At 43.1% G+C, this 23,129-nt stretch overlaps 1 protein-coding gene across 1 annotated transcript; it reads right to left on the reverse strand.

Annotated features, from left to right (window-relative positions):
• Positions 1-23,129, reverse strand: WDR4 (WD repeat domain 4). The gene is made up of 11 exons (XM_054291248.1): positions 23,008-23,129; positions 20,489-20,551; positions 19,552-19,698; positions 16,766-16,922; positions 16,126-16,238; positions 13,388-13,448; positions 11,645-11,743; positions 6,006-6,070; positions 5,171-5,354; positions 4,213-4,282; positions 1-1,137 (listed from the first exon to the last, which is right to left on the reverse strand). The coding sequence occupies exons 1-11, from the start codon at positions 23,127-23,129 to the stop codon at positions 956-958; spliced, it is 1,263 nt and encodes a 420-aa protein (XP_054147223.1). The 3' UTR covers positions 1-955.

Here is a 23,129-nt window from a genome sequence, read left to right on the forward strand (position 1 = left end):
TTAATTCTGAGTACTTTTAATGGACTGTACAGATTTCCACAGCTGGTTTTGTGAAGGACATGATATTCCACATGAACATGACACCATCTGGCAGATGAACACATCTTCTGCCCCCCTGATGGGCCCATAAGGCTCTCACTGATAACTTCTCAAGAAGATGTATCTCTTGGATAATTAAAATGGAAAAGTTCTCCATGAAAAAGCAGGATGCACTCCAAATTTTGCTCCCAGGCCTCTGGAATGATTTTCACAGACACCAGTAGGATCATATTGCAATGGGAAGAGCTTCCAATAGCACAATGTTGACTGACACGTTTTACTTTTACTTTGCAGAATACAAAATTAACTTTTGCACTTCTTCCTACAGAGATATTCCACAAGTAGGAAGTAATGGATTAGAAGCTAGGCAAAATACCAACCATATGAACCAAAGTTAAAGGATAAAAACAGAGAAGGCAAAGTCTCAGCTAAAACCTCTCATACCCAGCAAGAGTTTTTTCTATACTCCCTTTCCCATACCCAGGCACACTAAGTTAGTTATATTAACTAACAGACTTTTAAAAAAAGTTTTAAAAAAAGCCCAAAACCACCCAAACCAAAAGTAATAAAAATAAAGTTGCATCCACTTTAATCAGCATGTTTCCACCTGAAAAAAAAGCCTGAACACAGTAGGCAAAAAGAACATCCTGTTTCAAGAAAAAGACCATCTCCAATGTTCATACAACATGCATCAGAGATTCACAAGACTGAGCCACTGACACTGTATTCTGCTAGAAAGTTTAGCAATGTTGTAAATGCATTACTTGCTGCAAACAGGATATTGCCATATCAGCCTGCCTGAAAACCTGAATCAAATTTTAAACCAGTCCTTTTGCATAATTCATTTCTCATATAAAAACAGTCCACAGTTGGATCATTTCCTTTCCTCAAGGCAAAGATCACAAGCTCACAGCAGTCATAGTGATGGCTCTTCAGTCTTCATCTTTTTTTTGGCCTGTTCACCGGAACCATGCAGCAGATCCTGCTTTTTCTTTTTCTGCTGCTGCAACTTTTTCTCCTTCCTCTGCAGGTACTCATCCATGTTATCAAAGGAGGCCTTGTACAGGTGGCTGTAGCAGCTCCCTGCACCAACAAAACCTGCAGTTGGGCAAAGCAACGTGTTTAATTAACACAGCTGTTAATTCCCTCAGATGTCTCATTGATGACTTCTGGACTGTAATTTTAGATAGTGGCATTCCAGTTCATTTACTGTGGTCCTATCCACTGTATCAGCCTTCCAATACCTCAAGGGGCTCCAGGAGAGCTGGAGAAGGATTTTCACAAAGGCATGTAGTAACAGGACAAGGAGAAGGATTTTCACAAAGGCATGAAGTCACAGGACAAGGAGGAATAGCCTTAAACTGAAGGTGGGCAGATTTAGATTAAATATTGGGAAGAAATTCTTGACTGTGAGGGTGGTGGGGCCCTGGCAGAGGGTGCCCAGAGCAGCTCTGGCTGCCCCTGCATCCCTGGCAGTGCCCAAGGCCAGGCTGGACAGGGCTTGGAGCAATCTGGGATAGTGGAAGTTATCCCTGCCCATGGCAGGGGGATGGAATGAGATCATCTTTAGTGTCCCTTCCAACCCAAACTACTCTGTGATTAAATATCAACATTTACACTGTGTAAGCCTGGTTTGTGTTGGCAAGCACCTGTTCAGCATTCACCAGCCAGGCACAGCCTCCACATTAGGCTAAAAAATTCAGAGTCAAGCAGCTCACAGTGAAGCAGAGAGAGGCCTCAGCTCTCCTCACACACTGGACACTTGCAAATTTCAGGGCTTCTGTTTTTCAACTGCTGATGTTGCTCCCTGAGACCCAAGCACTACAAAGGGAGTTGCCACCCAACTGTGCTTAGCTGGATTTTCTCCTGGAGTATTAACTTCAAAGAAGGACAAAGGAGCAGATTTCAAATAGTCATGTTCTATTGCACATAGATTCCCAAGCCTTTGTTCCAATGTTCCACCTTCTGTGAATTCAGGGTAATATTCCTCACAGCATCCCCAAGACTGCAGGTTTAGATGAGTTTAGCAGGGAACTAACTGTTATCCAAAAATCCCCCCTCAGATTGTTTCTGTAGAGAATACAGAATGAGACCAGCTGGCTCGGTCCATATTTCTAAAAAATTGTTGGAATGGCACTTGACAAAGCCAGTTATCTCCACTTCTCCTCTTTTCCCAAAGAAATCACAATTTTTAAAGGACAAATAAAGAGAAATGCAGTACCTGCTAAGGTCTGGTCCTGAAGGTAAGTGTGCTACTCCCCAGAAACCCACATGCAGCATCCCCCTGTTTCTTGGTAGACCAACAAGTCAAGTTTCCCTCTGTGGTACCCAGCAATGCTCAAGCTTTCACTGTAAGGGGTGTTGCACTCAGAGACGCTTTACTGGCCTTTGGCCCTGGGAGAAATTGCATGCTGCCAGTTTGAACGGCCATGCTGCTCTCCACTTGACCAGTCTGCACTAAATCCTCTCCTGGGATCAGTCACAGCACAATGCCAAACTGGTTCATGTGTACAAGGGGAATGGCTTCAAACTGAGACTGGGTTTAGAATCAACATTAGGAAGAAATTCTCCCTGTGAGGGTGGTGAGGCACTTTGAACAGGCTGCCCAGAGGGGCTGTGGATGCCCCATCCCTGGAAGCGTTGAAGGCCAGGCTGGATGAGGCTCTGACCAGCCTGGAGTAGTGGAAGGTGTCCCTGCCCACAGCAGGGGCTGTCTTTAAGGCTGCTTTCAACCCAAACCATCCAGGGATTCTGTGATACTCCCAGATTGACCATTACATCCCAAATCCTACAGAATAAAACATCCCCCAGCTCTTGTACATCCTCTAGATCTTATACATCCACAGACAGGTGAGAAAAGCTTATAAAAGGACAATATGCAAGGATTGGGACTGAATACAATGTAATGATCACTTGTTTCAGAAGACATAACTCCCTTTAAAGCACTAATTATGCACTGGAATAAGTGCTCATCAAGTGAGCCTCCCCTTACTAATTAACACTAATGAACCCTGTCATGTGCTCCTTTCCCAGCTGCACATGAGCTGGTGACTGAGTTTCCACGTGCTAATTATGCCCAGAACCTCTCCCCCTGCCTGCTCTCTCTACTGCTCTGTGCTCATTTCCACCCAGCCCTCATCCTCCTAATTATCTGCCTGCCTGTAACTATCAAGTCTGCAACATCTCCATGCAAACATCTCCCTTCCAAAGGAACACCTGACTTACACAGACTGCACCACCTTAATCACAATTTAATAACCAACTTAATGACAGCTACATGCTAAACCTCCAGTACCAGATATTAAGGAGACTTTACACCAGACTGAACATTTCTGCAGCTCTTCCATCCTTACCTATGGTCCCCATGAACAGACCATAAGACTGGTGGGATCTGTACCATGTTTTTAAGGAAGATTCCAGTCTCTCAGCAAAGTGCAGGATAGAAATTTCTGTGACTGAAGTTTCAATACATAATTGAGATTTTTTAGCACATGCCACAGCCCTTCTCTACCCTGCAGCCACAACCTCTGCTATAGTTTCAGTATATATAGTTTCATATTATTTTTGTTTATAATACAAAAAATGCTGGAAACATAGGGTGAGTCTGAATGAGGAAATTATTTTTCTGACAGAGACTTGGGAGTGGGGCAGGAAGCAAGAACAAAATGAGCCAGCCAGACACTAAGCAATGTCATCTGCTGTCCCATCCAGGGTCACACCTTCCAGTCACATCAGGCTCCACGTCCTGCCCTGCCAAGGTGAGCCCATCTTTACAGCAGAGCTGCTCCATCCTGTCTCCACTGTACCTGTGATAAAGTCTCACACCCAGGCAGGAGACAAGAAAACACACACCAGTTTTTGATACCACAGCAGTAAGACAGACTCCAGCAGCTCTGCCAGAGGCTGTTTGATGCATCCCTGTGATAAGGTGTCTATGGAAAAGTTATAAGGCTGCAATTCAGCTCTAAATTCCTCCATGGTTCTGTGATAACACAGCCCTCAACACACCTCATTATCTGCACTGACTTCCACAGCAGACAGAGTGATGAAACTGAGAAAAGACTGAGTGGCTTCAAGAGCCAGCTGAACTGACCTGAACTCCAATCTTGTTCTAAATTTTATGCTTCAGTTGTAAAAACTGCATTCCCTAAACCTTTAGGCCAAATTTCTCACCTTCAAACACTGTCCAGTTGTCTTGAATGTATTTTGACATCTTCTGTAACCCCTTGTCATCAGTTACAGCCTGGGAAAAGAAGGAAGGCTGCATGTTATTTTGAGATTAACAGACAATTTCATGTTCCACAGCATGCTGGAAATGCACCAGCTCTCAGAAGTGTGTAGTGAAACAGAGCAGGTGTAAAACCTCCATGATCTCTTCCAGGCTCCTTTTTCTAGGACTGTTACTGAAACCTGGCCTGAGATCTCAAGTTCTGCTAGGAAAGCTTTGCCATTTGAACAAAGACATTGATTCCCCCTTGCTAATCTGTGAGGAAAAGAAATATCCCAGGGAACACATTAAGGTCAAAGAACACACTCAGGAGTTTCATTAAAACCTCCTCACAACCAGACCATAATTAGTTGGGGATTTACAAGGATAACAAATGAATTTCCAGTTTTTTAATAGGCAATAAAAGAGAACTTGATAGCACATACCCCAAATTTGATTCCCTGTTCTCACTGAAAATAAAATTCCCTTACTGCTCCCAGGATGCCTTGTCCTGGAAAAGATCCCTCAGAGGCAGGCACAAGGAAAGCTGTGTGGGAAGAATTCCTGAGCAGATCCAAAGGGATTTTGTAGGTTTGTGGTTTTGGGGTTTTTTTTTAAATCACCAGGTGTAGCCCACAGAAAGCTCAGGCAATGGTTTAAAGCAGTGAGTGCTGACAAACACTCTGATCCTGCTGGGGCAGATGGCAGCTTTAGCTCAGAACAGACACACTGGGGTTCACAACAAGCTCCTGACACCTCTGCATCAAACACAGGTGAGAAGAATGGGATGTGTACCTATGGCTTTTACTCTATCCCAAGATAGAGAGAAAGGTGCCTTTTTAGCTTTCATGGAACAGCAAACTCCACTTCTGTCGTGGCCTCAAGACATCACCAAACACAGGATTTCCAGCATTGAAAAAGTACCTTCCACTGTCCATCACATGCTCTGTACATAAGAAGAGGAGCTTCCTTGTCTTCCTGCAAAATCCACAGGTCTCCCATTTCCTGAAATGCAATGTCCCAGCCTTTGTGCTTCAGGGAGATTTGCTGTTTGTAAAGCAGCTGCTGGGCAGTGGCATCGAGCTGAAAGATGTAGACTGTAGGAATACTTTGGAGAGGAAAAACTTAATTACCATTATTACCAAATCCACCTACAGCCATCACTTGTACAGCAAACTACAGACACCCACTCCAACTCCAAACAGAGCCAAAGCCAAGTGGTTACAATGAGCACTACAAATGCTGTTTGCTTACATGATCTGAGTCAGAAGCTGTAAATACCCAAAGTATCAAACAGCTTTTCAAGTGTTATGTGAAAGAAAAAGCAGCCAGTGCTGCCTCCTCTTTAAAAGAAAGGGTAGTAAAGTGAATTTCAGAAGAATTACTAAGGACTTTTATGAGGAGTGTTACACTGTGACACACTGGCCTACAGGGCTGCAATGAAGGTAAATATACCAGCCAAAATAAAACATCAGCTCTTGTACATCCCATCCTTGTGTTTCCTCCACTGAGGGAAAGGCATCACAAACTGAATCATTTGTTTGAATCATGTTTGAATCACAAAAATTAACTGAGCCAGGTAACCCTTGCACTCCCTCTGCACTCAGAGCAAGTCCAGGACCCAGAGGCTCCCTGGGAGGCCACAGGCATTCCTGGACATCTGGAGATCCACAGCACCAAGAACTCCAGGCTCAGGGAAAGCTGCTCATGCCTTTGCAGTAGCTGTGATGATTTTAGGCTTTATTCCATGTGCTCTTACCTGTCACACAGAATGGCAACATAACCACCTTGACAGCAGTGGGTTATCCTTGACACAGTGTACTTCTATAGGAATAGAAAAAAAAAAAACACCTTATAAATTGAGACCATTTATGGGCAGAAAATTCACATTCCATTTCACTAGGAGCCTTTAAAATTTAGCAGATGTCTTAATTTACAGCAAGTTAAGCAACTTAATTACCTTCTAACTGCAGTCAAGGCTATTTTTGTACCAGTGTTTGCTGTTTTTATAAAGTTTTCCACACTTCTCCCTTCCACACTGTCCCAAAATCAAATGTAAAGGTGTGAGTGAACTACTCTTAGCAAACAAAGCAGCAGATGAAGGAAAATACAGCACCTCCAAACATTCTCTCCTGCAATGCTAATGGCAAAAACATTGACATTAAGCCTGCTCAGGCAGAGTATCACTCCAGCAGCCCAGACATTACAAACACAAGCTATTAGCTGCTGTTGTGTTTGTTAAAAAACGAAGATAGTGATGCATGGCTAATATCCCCAATATCCCTGCTGTGCTGCCTGCTCCAACCTGAGTCTGGGTGAAGCCATCCTGCTCCACAGAAAATGTGTTCTGAACTACAAGGAAGGCCTGCCTGAGGCCATTTTCCTCATTGAAACAAAAAAACCCAAACAACAAAACCAACACAAAAACAAACAAAAAATCCCCCACATCACACTCCTGTTTTATCTGAGAGAAGCAGCACCTTTGCTGCACAAACCACTCTACTTGAAATATAAAACAACTCATTTGAGGCTCCTGGAGTGGGAAGAACTTGGGAGGAGTAGAAAAACTGCAAAATGATGTCCTGGGGTGCTTTTTCAAAAGTATCTATTATATAATGTGAACAGCAAAACTGCAGCAGCAAAAGGCTGGCTCTCAAGTGTATTTTATAAGCAGTGACAACACCAACACTGCTGATGACTAAAACCTTCCAAGTAGAGAAGCAGAGATTTATTTCCTTTAGGGCAGGGAAAATACATCTTTCTGACACTCTGCTGGCTGAATTCTGGTGTATCCTCAAATATTCATTTTTTTAACTTCCACATTCTTCCCTAACACAACACTGGTGACTGGACAGAAGCTCTGGTTCACTAAGTTAGGGTAAATTTGGGAGCTACCACAGGATTTTACCCTTGCAGCTACCAGCTGATGTATAGATATTGTCAGGGTGCTTGTTTCACAGTTTTGCAATCCTTGTAGGAAAGCAAAACAAGCTGTACAGCTTCCAAAAATTCAAGTCAGCAAGTCTACCACCAGAAGCTAACCATTCTGTCAACAGCACATGATGCAACCACTAAAAGATAAACCAACTGTGGGAAAGAGAATTAATTCATGGTATAACAGAGCTGAAAACAAATTTGTTTTCTCCAGCACATGAGAAAAATCGTGTGATACACTTTCATAGGGGGAAGTAAGAACAGCATGCACACACTTCTCACTCATCTCAACCACCTGTCTGGACAGAAGAGGAGCATTTAATAAAAAATATTATCAAAAGGATTGATGTGGTTCAGAGCTCCTGGGAACAGATGGGACTGATCTCCTGCTACTCTGCAGAAATATGAAGTTATTAATCCATATTCAGCACCAGGACCCCTGTTTCACACAGACATAAAACAAGCACCAGGTAGGATGAGTGGGCTGAACCAGAAAGGTTCTGTGTAGCTCATGTGGCTAAATGCTGTTTCTGCAGGATGGAGCCACTTACAGCACAGCTTTGGAGTGGAACTGACAGTTCCCATTTACTGTAAGCCATGAGAGGATTCTTCAGACACTTAAAGGAACAAGCCAAAACAGATTTTTATATACATATTTATGTATTTAAAAGCTCAAACCTGTGCTATTTATTTCTAATAACAAAGCTCTGCCTCTCTGCCTGTTGCCTGACAAACATGCAGGGAAGTGCCCACCTACACAGCCAAGAGCTTTGTGAGAGAGACAAAGGGCTCTGTGAACTTGAATTAGGCAGCAGCTCTCTCCCAGCCCCACTGGAGGAGGGAGGAGGAGGCTGTTTTGATTTAAACCAGGTTTTATTCACAGCTGGAAACAGACAAGAAAATGCATCTTCTTTCCAAGTTCTTTCCATGTGTGGTAAGTTAAAAAATCAGCAAAATGAATGCAAGACCCACAGCAGTATCATGGTCAAGGACAGGGCTATGAAATCAGTTAAGGAAGGGCTACAAGAACATTCTGTGACAAACAGATGTTCACTTGATACTCTCTGAACTCAAGACAGCATTTATATGGCACTGTTATCAGCCTGCCAACACCTTAAAATTAACTTTTGATGTCATCTGTGAGAAGAGTGACCCTATAAAAAATTAATGTACTGGTGCATTGGGGTAGAATTGTGCAATTCACGTTCTGGACTTTAAACAAGCTTCTGCTGTCAAGAGGATCACATGAGGTGAAAGCTCTGAAGCAGGAAAATATTTATATAGCACTATGGAATTAAGAGAATTACTCCCATTCTAGTGGGAAAATGAAGTGAGGATCTGCAAGCCATCAGCTGAAACCAATGCTCCACTGCTCAAAACACTCCCACATTCCCCAAACAGACACATATTCATCATCTGCCAAGCAAAACAAGCCCACAGTTTTGTGCTCACATGTCCCACCATTAGTGATGATTCCATCCCCATTGAGCTTCAAGCTGTGTTTAAGGCTCCACTGCATTCACAGTGGCTATCAATGGTAAAAATAAAATGTAACAATACACAAAAAAGAAAAAAAAAAGAAAAGAAAAGCACTTCTATCCCCATCTAATCCCTGGCTGCAGAGTCCTTTGCACACACTGTGCTTGTTACAAGCTGCAGAGTGCTGGCTCAAGAGATTGTGATCTTAAACTCAGACCATGAATGTCCCTCTGGGTTGTGGAGATGCCCTGTGACACACCTGGATGTACAGATGACTAAACACTGCCACCAGATGCCACCTCTGGCGCTTCCAGTGTCCCATTCTCGGCTGTTTTTGATGGCCTGGAAAGGCTCGGGATGGCCTTGGGACAGCTCCAAAGGACGAAAGGAGTCTTCAGGTTTTTTCTCGGTCTTCAGTGTTTATTAGTCTTTATCTACAATATTTTCTCTCGGCCCGACAGAGGTCTGCACAGCACGTCAGCCATGAGCACACTGAGAGCCCTCGGGGCGGTCACTTATCTTTATACCCTAAACTACGTATACAATATTTACCTATTTTCCCCAATACCTTTCACCCTTATTGACAAGTGCACTTTTAGTAAGAACCAATCCCAAAGTGCCACCACCATCACAGAAGATGGACAAGAAGAAGAAGACGAAGGACAGGACACGCCCTAATTCCTCCATCTTGTCTCTCTAGAACCCCCCTGTACTGAAATTCTAAAACCTGTGTTTCACACTGTAATTAACCTATCCCTTCACCATTTATCCCCGTGATCCTCCCATCCTCACACAGGTGTCGTCTCCTGTGCAGGATCAAAGTCCAACACCAGACACTTCTGGCAACGTTCCAGGACCTCCGAGCCCCCCAAGGGTTGTCTCGGTGACTCTGCACATCAGGACTGCTGTGCTGAGATCCCACATTCCAGCACTATGATGCCAGCAGAACATGAGTTTTTCACTGCAGAACACCTGTGAGAGTGAGCAGTGTCCAGGATTTCACAGAGTCAAGTCACATGCCACCATGTGCCTTCCAACAGCACCACCACACGTGGCAGTGGATGGAAAACTGCAAAGCACTGCAGGAATAAGGTTTATTACTTAATGACTGTGTTCTAATTATTAACCCACAGTTTATGGGCTTTCCCTTTCTGTCTCTGCTTACTCACACTGGGGTAAAGAAGCTAAATGGAAACTCCTCAAGCAAAGGGCACCTCCAATTTCTCCTGAGGTTATATCAGCATGAGGAATATCTTATGGAAGGGAAACAAAGCAAACATTACTAAACTACATTTTAAAACATTCTAAGAGAGTTGGAGAGGTTTTCTTAGATCAGCTCCTACCTGCAGCAACAACCTGACATTTGTTATTTTATCCAATGCTACATTCAAGGTTTATTACATAGTTCAGTACTCTTTTTTGATTAACTTGTTTGGAATCAGTGGAATTAGGGTTCAGTGTCAGATTAAACACTGTGAATTTACTCACAAGCCATCTTAATAATGCTAAGCTAGTCTAAGGAACAAATAGCATTTTTAATAATAATCACAGAATTCCCCACTTCAGATAGTTGCTTACTTGTCCTCAGTGATCCTACAAATCTAGAAGGCAAACTGTTTTAAAATAAAACCATTCCCTCTAAAACAAATGCTGCACCCAGAGTATCAGTGGATACCAGCTAGATGGGCTTGTCACCCAATCTTGTACCTTTTTCACTTGCCTAAAACCCCAAGAACAGCTTTTTCAGAGATTTCAAGCACTGCCCTTGAGCTGAAAAGAGGCAGAGACCTTGTGAATGTGTGTGAGAGGGGTGTGCCTCGGGTGTGCTTTCCAGAAGACTCCAGGGTGCAAGGAGCAGCTTAAATTGTGCATATGGACATCACCCAAATCTCTGCTAGCAGGAACCCAGGGGCCCAACCCTTGGCCAAAGCCACGTTTTCCAGTATGTAAATGGCACAGCTGTGATCCAAGTGGCTCCCAGCTGCTGGGAGGTGAAGCACAACACATTCCCACCAGCAAAATCACAGCACAAAGGAGGGAAGGCAGAATTGAAATCCAGTTTCTGCCTGGATATGGATTCCACAGTGGATTTCCCTCCCAGTTGTCACCTGAAAACTGGGAGGCAGCTGTGGGCAGCAGGGAAAGAAGTGTTTTTAGAGATTCACATGAAAAATCACACACAGCAGGATGGGTGGTGAGGAGAACTCCAATAACCCAGCAGATGAGCAGGTGGTTTAGTTCCATGCATGCAGCAGGGACAAGGACAGTGCTATTGCACTGCTAATTGGTCTTATGGCACATTAAATGACAAGAAAAAAAAACAAAACTACATTTCAAGCACTACCAAAACAACTGCTCACATCAGGTGAGCATCTCAAATCACAGCAGCACCCCAAAACTCTGTGTGTGAAACTGCTGATGTACAGGCTGGAAGCTCAGGAGAGCTCCAATTTTTGTAGGACTCACACATTTAAATTCTGGACACTGTCCAGCTGCAAGAGAACCTCAAATAACAAGCCCAGAGTTTTGACTCCAGAGGGCACTACTGCAGATCACTGGTTAAAAATATTACAAAGCTTCTTTTTGCTCAGGAAAATTGCAACTTGAACACTCGAAATTCTAGGTATTTCATAAAATGGGTGAATGTTTAGATCTTCCCAGTGTCACAGGATGTTTTCTGCCTAGAAGACTACAACACCTGTGGTTTTGGTGGAAAAAAAATTTCAAGTGAAGGCTTTGCCCACTGTGCAGAACTTGAATTTGGGAACAATCAGAAGCAGCTTCTTTTGGTCACTGCTTGGCAGAGTTTAGAAATTCACACAAAACACAGGAATGGATTTCAGGGACCATCTTCCCAAAATCCCAGATTACTGTAACAGTTTTTGTAAGTTCTAAACCCAGTGACAGAAGGGAAAATGCAACCAAGACGTTTGGCAGTGCCAAGGATCAGGAGCACAGCAAAAGCACTGGCACTCATGGACATACCTGGTCTGGTTTGGTTGCCTGAGGCCCACAGATGGCACTCAGCTGGCAGCAGTGCACTTCTTCTCCACTTTTATACTGCCAAAGTCTCAGAGTGGAGTCCTGGACAGATGGAAGTGGACACAAGTCTGTTACTATCAGCACTCAGGCAAAGAGAGGCCACTCCTGGCCTTCAGCTAAACCCTGCTTCCCTGAAGAGCTCCCCACAGAAGCTGCTAAATAGTCACTTAGTTAAGACCTCAAATTGCAGATAAAGCACTTTAATTAACATAATTTCCCCCTGCATTCTAAATTATTCAATCATGCTAATTTTAATTCTCCTTTTGAAGTGGAAATTGGGGAGCTGCAGGAGGGCATTTCAAGCCTGTTTTAAGTAGCACAGTCATGCATGTGCTCAGCATTTTAATGGCAATTCTTTCAGGCTGCCCTTCTCTGCCCCATGCTCTTGTTATCAAGCAAATTGTCATTTGATTTAGCAACCTCCTGAAGAGAGACTAAACACCTCTCTGGAAGAACAAAGCCAAGAGCATTTGCTAGGAGTGAAATACAGCCACGTGCAGCACTAGCACTGGAGCTGCTGCAATAATTAAGAGGGACAAGAGCCTTAGGGAAGCAAGAACAGCAGCTGAAACCAAATGGAAGGAGTTACTGTGATCTTCACAGGAAATATTATTTGTTTCCTGTGCAGTTTTGCTAGTCTGGGGAACAAATATTGTTTCCCTTCTTTTAGGCCAGCTCCATCCCTGTACATGTGTGGCATGGCAGCAGGATGCCATCAGTTCAGGAAAAGGGCTGGGGAGGGAAGGGAGGAACATTCATTTCTACAGCTCTCACCCAAGAAGGCAATGTCTGTGCTCCAGAGCAAGAGTTAATGGTAATTTCACCAGCCCAAAGATGCCTTCACTATAAGCACAGTAAAAGGTTCTTATGTGATTCAGCAACAGAATGGCTGAACACTGAACAGAACCAAGAAAAAGGGGGCAGGAGAAGGAGGAGGAGGGAGGCCATGCTGCAAACCATGAGAGATTATTCCAAGTATCCCAAGGAATTTGGCCTAAACACAAGTATAAATAATAATTTAAAAACCCAAACATACAAAAATCCAACATTTTTTGGAGGAAGTTGTAATACATACCCCCAGCATTTGCTAGGAGTGAAATACAGCCATGTGCAGCACTAGCACTGGAGCCGCTTCAATAATTAAGAGGGACAAGAGCCTTAGGGAAGCAAGAACAGCAGCTGAAACCAAATGGAAGGAGTTACTGTGATCTTCACAGGAAATATTTGTTTCCTGTGCAGTTTTGCTAGTCTGGGGAACAAATATTGTTTCCCTTCTTTTAGGCCAGCTCCATCCCTGTACATGTGTGGCATGGCAGCAGGATGCCATCAGTTCAGGAAAAGGGCTGGGGAGGGAAGGGAGGAACATTCATTTCTACAGCTCTCACCCAAGAAGGCAATGTCTGTGCTCCAGAGCAAGAGTTAATGGTAATTTCACCAGCCCAAAGATGCCTTCACTATAAGCACAGTAAAAGGTTCTTATGTGATTCAGCAACAGAATGGCTGAACACTGAACAGAACCAAGAAAAAGGGGGCAGGAGAAGGAGGAGGAGGGAGGCCATGCTGCAAACCATGAGAGATTATTCCAAGTATCCCAAGGAAATTGGCCAAAACACAAGTATAAATAATAATTTAAAAACCCAAACATACAAAAAACCAGTATTTTTTGGAAGAAATTGCAATACATACCCCAGAAGCTGACAAGAGCAGGTCAGGACAGTTGGGGATTACAAGTATTTTGCTTACAAACCTAAAGGAAAAGCAGTCAAAAGTTGAACTCTCTTGCTTGACACCCTGGTCTTTAAACACACACAGTAAGAGAAAACAGCAGTTTGAAAGAGAAGCTTACAATAAACAAACAGATTTTCCACATCAAGATAATCAGGAGGAAGAAGAAAATGTCACCAGTACTTAGTAAACATGAACTACACAAACTACTGACTTTCTACTTAATAAAGAATTTAATTTCCCCATTTGCACTCAGGGAATACTATTGACTTCCTCCCAGCTGAGAAAATTGTCATTTAGATCAAAAAGTGCCAATGGAGACAGATTTACTCAGGTGGCAAATTCCCCTTTCTCAGCTCATGATGCACATTAAAAACATGAATCAACAGATCCTTTAAAACACAGCAGTGATGGCTCAGCCTCCAGAGTGCCACATCTCCCCTGACACAGTTGGGAGATGATTTAAAAGCAATCTTTAGAGAATTTTCATGTGGCAGTTTACCAGTGCCCACATTCTGCCAGAAGTTCTGTTTTCCAGAAGTTGGTGATCCTGTTTTGTCTTTGGTGAGCAGTGGTGTCGCAGACATCTTTTCATAAAAATCCCTTCTTTAAGATTTTCCCTTCTGGGAAGCTGAGAGGCCCCAGAAAAAGAATGTAAACAATGGTTTTCTGCTGCTGTGGAATGCAACAGGTGCACCTGTGATTGGTCTCATGTTGGATGTGTATAATTAATGGCCAATCAAGGACCGAGCTCTCTCTAGGACAGAGTTGGAGAGAGCTCCTTTGTTATTCATTCTTTTCTATTCTCAGCTTAGCCAGCCTTCTGAGAACCTTTTCTCTCTATTTCCTTTTAGTATAGTCATAATGTAATATATATCTCATAAAATAATAAATCAAGCCTTCTGATTATGGAATCAACATTCTCGTCTCTCTCTTCATCCTGAAAACCCTTGTGACCACCGTCACACAGTGGTGACCTCAACTTCTGGGGATCATTATTGTCTCAGAGATCACTAACCTCAAACACAGTGAGCTGAGCAGAACATGACCTGAATGGGACAGTCTTGCCTTTGACAACAGGCACAGCTTTAAAGCCATAGAGTGAAAAAATAAAAGGAAGAGATTTGATCACTGTAATACAAACTTCCAGGACAAAGCAGGCACAACAGGTCCAGCAAGAATCACCATGAGCCCCACTGAGGGAAGAAAATCCAGAACTGTGAAATGAGACAATTATTGCTTTATGTAACCCTTTTTTATTAATTTCTAATTTAAATATTGAATTTTGGAATACATTTTAATTAATTTACACTGCTTTTCACTCTGCAACCACTAATGAACACCTTGGACACTTCCAGGGTGGGGCATCCACAACCTCCCTGGGCAACCTGTGCCTCACCACCCTCACAGTAAAGAATTTTTTCTTAATACCTAATTTAAACCTACTCTCTGTCAGCTCAAAGGCATTGCCCCTTGTCCTGTCACTCCAAGCTCTTACAGACTCTCTCCATCTGCCTTGATTTTATTTCACAGTGCATTCTCCAGCACACTGCAGTCTGGTGCCCAGGCTCTATCCACCCTGGTGACACAGCCAGGTTTTTTTGTATTACCACACAACCTAACAAGCCTGAATTCTGCTCTGAGATGCCATTAATTGAATTAGCATATGTTCAAACCTCTAAAGACAGTTCCTAGGGACTTCCTAAGACTAAGATAGGCTCCATCCTGAGCTAATCATTTCTGGAGCCTCTTGTGAGCAGCATGTGGAGGGAGATGATTCTGCTCCTCTGCTCTGCTGAGGCCCCAGAGGTTGTGTCCAGCTCCGCAGCCCTGGCTACAAGAAGGACATGGACCTGCTGGAGCAGGTCCAGAGGAGGCCACAAAAACAAGCAGAGGGCAGTGAGAAGTGTTTTTAGAGATTCACATGAAAAATCACCCACAGCAGGATGGGTGGTGAGGAGAACTCCAATAACCCAGCAGATGAGCAGGTGGTTTAACTCCATGCATGCAGCAGGGACAAGGACAGTGCTATTGCACTGCTAATTTGTCTTATGGCACATTAAATGACAAGAAAAAAATACAAAACTACATTTCAAGCACTACCAAAACAACTGCTCACATCAGGTGAGCATCTCAAATCACAGCAGCACCCCTAAATTGTGTATGTGAGGCTGCTGATGTACAGGCTGGAAGCTCAGAGAGCTCCTGGGGTGCACCTCTGCTGCGAGGAAAGGCTGAGACAATTGGGGGCTGGTCAGGCTGGAGAAGGCTCTGGGCAGACCTTCCTTACTGCAGCCTTCCTAAAGGGGGCTGTAAAAGACTTTTTTAGAAGGACCTGTTGCAATAGAAGGGATAAGAGGTTTAAACTCACTGTAGACTCAGACTAGATGTAAGGAAGAAAATGTTTACAATGAGGCTGATGAAACACAGGTTGTCCAGAGAGGTGGTAGAACCCAATCCCTGGAAGCATTCAAGGCCAGCTGGGACAGGGCTCTGAGCAATCTAATCTTGCTGAACATGTCCCTGCTCATGGCAGGGGGTTGAACTGGGTGACTTTTAAAGGTCTCTTTCCACCCAGGCCATTCCATGACTCCACCACAGACCAAGGTGTTGTTTAGTGTGATCTGAGGAGAAGATTTCACCCAGTGGGAGTGGGTGGAGGTGGCTGTGCAGGGCATGGCTGCACACAAGGCACTCACTCTCTGTGGCCCATGCAGTAGGACACAATGCTGTAGGGAGCCTTGGTCAAGCTGACTCTGATCTTCTCATCTCTGTCTGCAGTCAGGATATACTGGTCATCAGCACTCAGGGCCTGTTGGCAGAGGGAGAGCTTTAGTGCCAGCAGTTCAAGGCTTGAAATTCTCCTTAGCTAAGAAAAAAAAAATCTCCTCACCCCAAAAGGTAGGTATAGACACAAAGCCACTTTTTTCCACCAACAGTGGAATCCTAAATCTTTGTGACAGTAATGTTCTCACTCACTGAGACAAGCAACACTGACTTTCAGGTCCAGTGAAAGCCACTGAGCCCCAACAGCAGAGCTGCAAGACCCTTTCCATCTTAAAAAGAAACTCATCACACCAAAGAGCTCAGCTGGCATGGCAGAGAGGATGAACTTCCACAGACACTCTGTCACCAAGACTTCTGTCACTGTAACATGAAGACTTTTTCAACACTCAAAAGCTTTTTTCCTTACCAAACTCTGCCAACACAAACTCAGTAGGAAGAAATCTGGACCACATTTCATTTATATAATTTAAAAAAAATATAAAAAGCAAACCACAAATCAGGGACAAGAGCAACAATGAGAGACCCAATGCAGGTTTGTAAATACACACTTACCACATCCATGAGCAGAGAGACATGACCCAGCTCAAGTTTTCCATCAGCCTTAGGTTCTGTTATTGAGTAAGAATAGACATCACCAGACTTATCTGCCACAAAAATCTTATCCTCTGCAGCTGTGATAACCAGGGATGTGCATCTCCTGGTCACAAACCTGAAAGACAAAAGGCACAGCTTGAACAGCTCTGCATGGCAGCTTCAGCAAGCCTGGAGTTAAACAGACCAAGAGGCTGGGCAGAAAGTTCTCAGATGCAACATTACTGAAATGGCAGCAGTGAGAGTAACACTGAGGGGCTGAAATGGCACCTTGAGTCCTGTAAATGAGTGACTGATGTAACAGCAAACACCTGGGCTGGGAGAGGAACAGAAGACCATTAAAAGCTGCATGACTGCATTTTGCTTTGGTATTTTCTCAACTGAGCACCTCAGCCAGGCAGCATGCCAGGGCTCTAATGAGGGCTGGTAGACTTCCTTGCACTCTACATCATAAAAACACGAGTTAAACACCTAGAAAAGACAAGGTAGGATTTGTCCTATTAGGAGTCCTTTGCAGCAACACTTCTAAAAACTGTGTAGGAGCTATTCCAGTTACCACTCTGTGCTGCAAAGGGAAGCCCTTGATGGAGAGCCTTGGGACTCTTTTCTCCTCATATCCCAAGTCACAGAGCCACAAGCTCTGTGTTCTTTGTCCAAAGCTCTGAAGTTGAACTCTGAGTTTCCCTCATCATTTGCCATCATCTCATAGTTCCAGCCGCCAGTGTAGTAGGTATCAGCTTTCCTTCATCTACTCAGATAAATATAAGGAGCACAGGTGCCAGAAAACACATCCTGTGTGCTACCACAGGACTGTGGGCACCAAGGATCATAGGAATGGATATTTTATTCACCTACTCTGAAATTCAGTGGCCATGAGGAGACAAGAGGACAATACACAATGCTTCAGGTAGGAAGAGAGAAATTCCCAGACTTTTTAGTGGCTGTTTAAAGGAACACCACTGTGTCATCTCAGGGGTCTCAGGATGAGGGAAGAGACGAGGATCTGACTCCATGTTTCAGAAGGCTGATTTATTATTTTATGATATATATTACATTAAAACTATACTAAAAGAATAGAAGAAAGGATTTCATCAGAAGGCTAGCTAAGAATAGAATAGGAAGGAATGATAACAAAGGTTTGTGGCTCAGACTCTCTGTCCGAGCCAGCTGACTGTGATTGGCCATTAATTAGAAACAACCACATGAGACCAATCACAGATGCACCTGTTGCATTCCACAGCAGCAGATAATCATTGTTTGCATTTTGTTCCTGAGGCCTCTCAGCTTCTCAGGAGGAAAAATCCTAAGGAAAGAATTTTTCATAAAAGATGTCTGTGACACACAACAGGATCACAGGCAACACAGTTCCAAAAAGGTGACTCTGCCAACCAGAAAGTCTCACTCAATGTTCACTGCACCACCTGTGATCTTGAGCACAAAGATTCCAAAGTTCCCCTTTGTCTGACACAAGCTGACTACAAAGGCCAGCACTGTGTGAGACCTTTATAGAGCTTACTACAAAACACCAACACAAGTCACACAGCTCAAACTCTGGCATTGTTATCCATGCAGAAAGCCTTTTGTCTGTATTCCCATTTTCCCAACATGAGGTAATGACATTCCAAAAAAATCTGTGGTCCTGGTTAAACTTTCAGCAGAAATTAAACACCAAACCATTATCCAGTGGCACGTTACAGGCAAGACACACAAGGCAGGGCAGCAGGGAAGGCAGGACACAGAATGAACAGAATTGGGCATTTCTGGTTTTATCACAGAACATCCTGAGCTGGAAGTGACACATAAAGATCACTGAGTCCAACTCCTGGCCCTGCAAAGGACACTGCAACAATCCTACCATGTGCCTGAGAGCATTGTCCAAACCCTTCCTGAGCTGTGACCACTTCCCTGGGGAGCTGTTCCAGTGCTCACCACTCTGGGTGAAAAACCTTTTCCTAAAATCCAACCTAAATGTCCAATGGCACAGCTTCATGCCATGACCATTCCTCACTATAACCCTGTTTAACCCCAGGGTCCATCCTGTATCCTACACACAGAGCCAAGCTACAGAGACTTGAATTTATTTTTGTTTGCAACCAGGGTCACACATTTGTCAGCGATCAACAGAAGCAGAGATGCCACATGCTCAGGTACTTTCTCAGAATCCCTTCACAATCCTGGTTTGTCTACAGAGAATTGTCACAAGCAGCAGCAGCAGCAGAAAACTTGGAACTGGAGGACCTCTGGTGGACAGCTACAGGCTGTTTCCTCAAGAGGAATGTACTGAAGAAAAGCAGCTGCAGCATCTCTAAAGATGTGCTTTTTGAAAAGATGACAGCTTTTTCAAAAGTTCACAAACTCCCCAAAATTCCTCATAATCAGAAGGAACAGAGGGAATCAGAAGGAACACACTCACTGAACTGCTGGGCATGAGTCTTACAGGCCCAACCCCAGTGTACCAGGAGTGGGTAGAATTTTAGTTCTTAAAGATAAAAAACACTGTGTTTTTGATAAGGAAAGAGATTATCCTTCCTTGGACAGTGATATTAAACATCTGCACTCCCATTCTTGGTGAGGGGAAGACCACACATCAATCCTTGACAAATACTCTGAATACCCAAAAACATTAAATTTGTTTGTATGAAGGAATTAAAAAAAAATAAAGGAAGCTGAGTAATAACAAATATCAACATCCCAAATACTCCCATTTTATAACTCTGAATCCACCAGCCATAACTGCAGCTCCTTACCTGACACTGAGACATTCCCAGGAAGGCTTTGTTTGGAACAGAATCAGGCGTTTGTTGTCATCTGTCAAGGCAAAATAACTTCCTGATGGGGAGAAGGCAAAAGCCAGGATGTCATCACTTCCTTCATCTGCCCCTTTTCCATCCTGCCTAATTGAGAGAAGGGACCAACAGTTCACAACCTGACAGCCACTAAATTCCCTCAGGAGGCTGTTCCCAAACCACCAGGAGTATGAGGAACAAAGTAAACCTGTAAATGCTTTTATTTCTGCTTGAAATGTTGAGCCAACATGGACATTAATGCAAAGAAATAAACCAAGACAAAGGAAACTGAAAGGTCTAAAGCCTGGATCAAAGCCTGTTTAGAAAACAAAAATTTTCTAAAAAGTTTTCAAGAACTTTTCTAAAACTATGAGATGCGCCCAGCAAATGGGCACATTTAAAACACAAGATGCTGGCACATCTTGATATAAATTATGAGGAAAACATTAAAATGTTTCTTGTTTGGCTACAAGTAAAACAATGTCCAGTGGTTGAATCTTAACTAAGAAAAATAATTTTCTGTGTGTGTGTTTTGAACTCTTATGACTCACAGAACAGATCTGGAGGAGAACTTATGTAAGTGCTTTGTGGATTTCTTGGTTTTTGATGTTTAACAAAAATGCAGGACTTTTCCACAAATATCTTGACTGACAAGAGACAGAATTATTGAATTTGATTTTGCCACTGCTGGGGTTTTTTTAGGAAAAAAGAGAAAAAAGGTGCACAGTGGAATGAGGTGGATGAAATAAAAACAAAAACCAGATCCATACATATCCATCAGGGTTAGCAAAACCAACCCTTCACCTGCTCAAGGAGTTATCCTGTGGCTTCCTTTTGCTGTCTTCACAGCCACACAAGCTCAGGGATGCACCCTCCAGAAAAGAGGAGATTTTCTCACCCTTTCTCTCCTAAGGGCTGCTTCTCCGCACTGCTGCAATTGTACACGAAGAGACTTTCGTCACTGCAAGGAAAAACAAACCCAAAATTACTGGCACTAGAACAACCATGCTTAACTATGGAGTGGCAAATCTTTTGTAAAACTCTCTTATTTTAGTTACTGGGCACAACTGCCCCCCATCTTAGAACCACCTCTGCCCAAGAGTGCTACAGCTGTGGCAAAATAAAATTTTGGATGGTATGCATGTGTCAAAAAGGAAATCCTCCCTTGCTGGTGAAGTAACCCTGCATTTTGCATAAACTGCATTTCTGTCAGACTCAGCACATCTGCCAGCAGCATTTACCCAGTCACAGAAGCACAGAATGTTCAGGCTGGAAGGGACCACAGTGGGTCACCAGGTCCAACCCCCTGCTCCAGCAGGATCCCAGAGCATACAGCACAGGATTGTGTCCAGATGGTTCTGGAGTATCTTTAGAGAGAGAGACTCCACAGCCTCTCTGGACAATGTCATCCAGTGCTCAGTGGGAAGAAGTTTTTCCTCATGTTCAGGTGGAACTTTTTGGGAATCAGTTTCTGCCCCTTGCCTCTTGTCCCACTGCTGGGCATCATGGAGCAGAGCCTGCCCATCCTCTGACACCTCCCTTTGGACATCACACAGAACCTCAGAATCATCTGGGCTGGAAAGCACCTCTGGAGATCACTCATTGACCTCTGGAGATCACCCAGTCCAACCCCCTGCCCAGGCAAGGCCCCCTGGAACAGTGACACAGGGATGGCTCTGGATTGTCACCAGAAAGGGAGACTCCACACCCTCCCTGGGCAGCTGTTCCAGAGCTCTGCCACCTCCATGGAAAGAAATTCTTCCTTCTGTTGAGGTAGAACTTCTGGTGTTTTATTTTATGACCATTGTTCCTCACTCTCTCACTGGGCAACAGATGGAAAGAGTCTGGCACCATCCTTTTGGCACCCACCTTGGAGATATTTACATGCACCTTCCTTATGGACATAAAATAGACCATTTATTATATATGCATATATATGTGTGTATATATATATACAAAATAATATTGTATACATTCTAGTCATTTATAGTTTTATGTATAATGCATGCTTTATGTATAATAATAGTTTTATGCATAATAATGTGGTTTTATGTATAATAATGTAGTTTTATATATAATAATGTAGTTTTATGTATATTATATGCTTTGTATAAGTTATGCACATGTACACACTATGTTACATATATATAATATATATGCATATATATGTGTGGTGTACACATATTTATAAAATATATATGTATATACATGTGTGCGTACACATATATAGAGGGTGAGTGAATATCTATATATAAAATAATATTGTATACATTCTAGGCATTTATAGTTTTATGTATAATGCATGTTTTATGTATAATAATACAGTTTTATGCATAAAAATGTAGTTTTACATATATTAATGTAGTTTTATGTAAAATAATATAAGCTTTCTATAAGTTATGTACACATACACATATACACTATGTGATATATATAATATATATGCATATATGTGTGTGTAAATACATATATATATAGGGTGTGTGTATATTTATATATAAAATAATATTGTGTACATTCTAGGCATTTATAGTTTTAGATATAATGCATGTTTTATGCATAATAATGTGGTTTTATGCATAATAATATATGCTTTCTATAAGTTATGTACACATATACACTATGTCATATATATGTATATATGTGTGGGTGTACATATATATATATAAAATAATATTGTACACATTCTAGGCATGGATAGTTTTAGGTATAATGCATGTTTTATGTATAATAATATATTATATGCATAATAATGTCATTTTATGTATATCAATATATGCTTTCTATAAGTTATGCACATCTATACACTATGGTATATATAACATATATATGTGTGTATACATATATATAGGGTATATATATATAAAAAGTAATATTGTATACATTCTAGGCATTATTATTATACATAAAACGTATGCGTGTTTTATGTATAATAATATGGTTTTATGCATAAAAATGTGGGTTTATGTATAATAAAATATGTTTTATGTATACTAATATATGCTTTCTATAAGCCATGTACACATATACAGTATGTTATATACCCATAACATACATGTATATTTGCGTATCTATATATATATGCATATATACATAGACATATAATGTATATATAGGGTATGTGTATATCTGTATGTTCTCTATGCTACCGTTTACCTGGGGAAGCAAACCGTGACAGAAAGCCGCCAAGGCTAGAAAGTTTAAAAGTGCTGTTTCTGTACCGGCAAACGCTGCCGAGGAGCTGGGACAGGCACGAACCGCAGCCGGGCCAGCGGCTCCCGCACGGCCCCAGCACCTCCCTCAGCCCACACGGGCCCTGCGAGCCCCCTCAGGGGGCACGGGGCGGCCTCTGCCGCTCGGACTCGCCCGGCCCCCCCGCTTCCCGCGCTGTCCCGGCCCCGCACGCCCCGCACTGACCCGCCGTGGCCGGGCCGCGTCGCCAGCAGCCGCCCCCCGCCGCTCGCCACCGCCAGGGCCCCGCGCAGCGCCAGCGCCGGCCGGGCCCCGGGGCTGCGCCCGCCGCCATCGCCGCCCGCCAT

The sequence above is a fragment of the Melozone crissalis genome, unplaced genomic scaffold, assembly GCF_028551555.1.
Source record: "Melozone crissalis strain CALT ecotype California unplaced genomic scaffold, PUWL_Pcris_2 ptg000090l_1, whole genome shotgun sequence".
NCBI classification, from domain to species: domain Eukaryota; kingdom Metazoa; phylum Chordata; class Aves; order Passeriformes; family Passerellidae; genus Melozone; species Melozone crissalis.

Bases quoted from the DNA above. Each gene is read 5' to 3' on its own strand.
- WDR4 (XM_054291248.1), bottom strand. From the start codon at position 23,129: ATGGCGGGCGGCGATGGCGGCGGGCGCAGCCCCGGGGCCCGGCCGGCG. The intron at 20,552-23,007 runs GTCAGTGCGGGG...TTTTCCTTGCAG, and splicing joins ACGCGGCCCGGCCACGGCGG to TGACGAAAGTCTCTTCGTGT. The intron at 13,449-16,125 runs GTGAGTGCCTTG...CTTTTCCTTTAG, and splicing joins TACTGCATGGGCCACAGAGA to GTTTGTAAGCAAAATACTTG.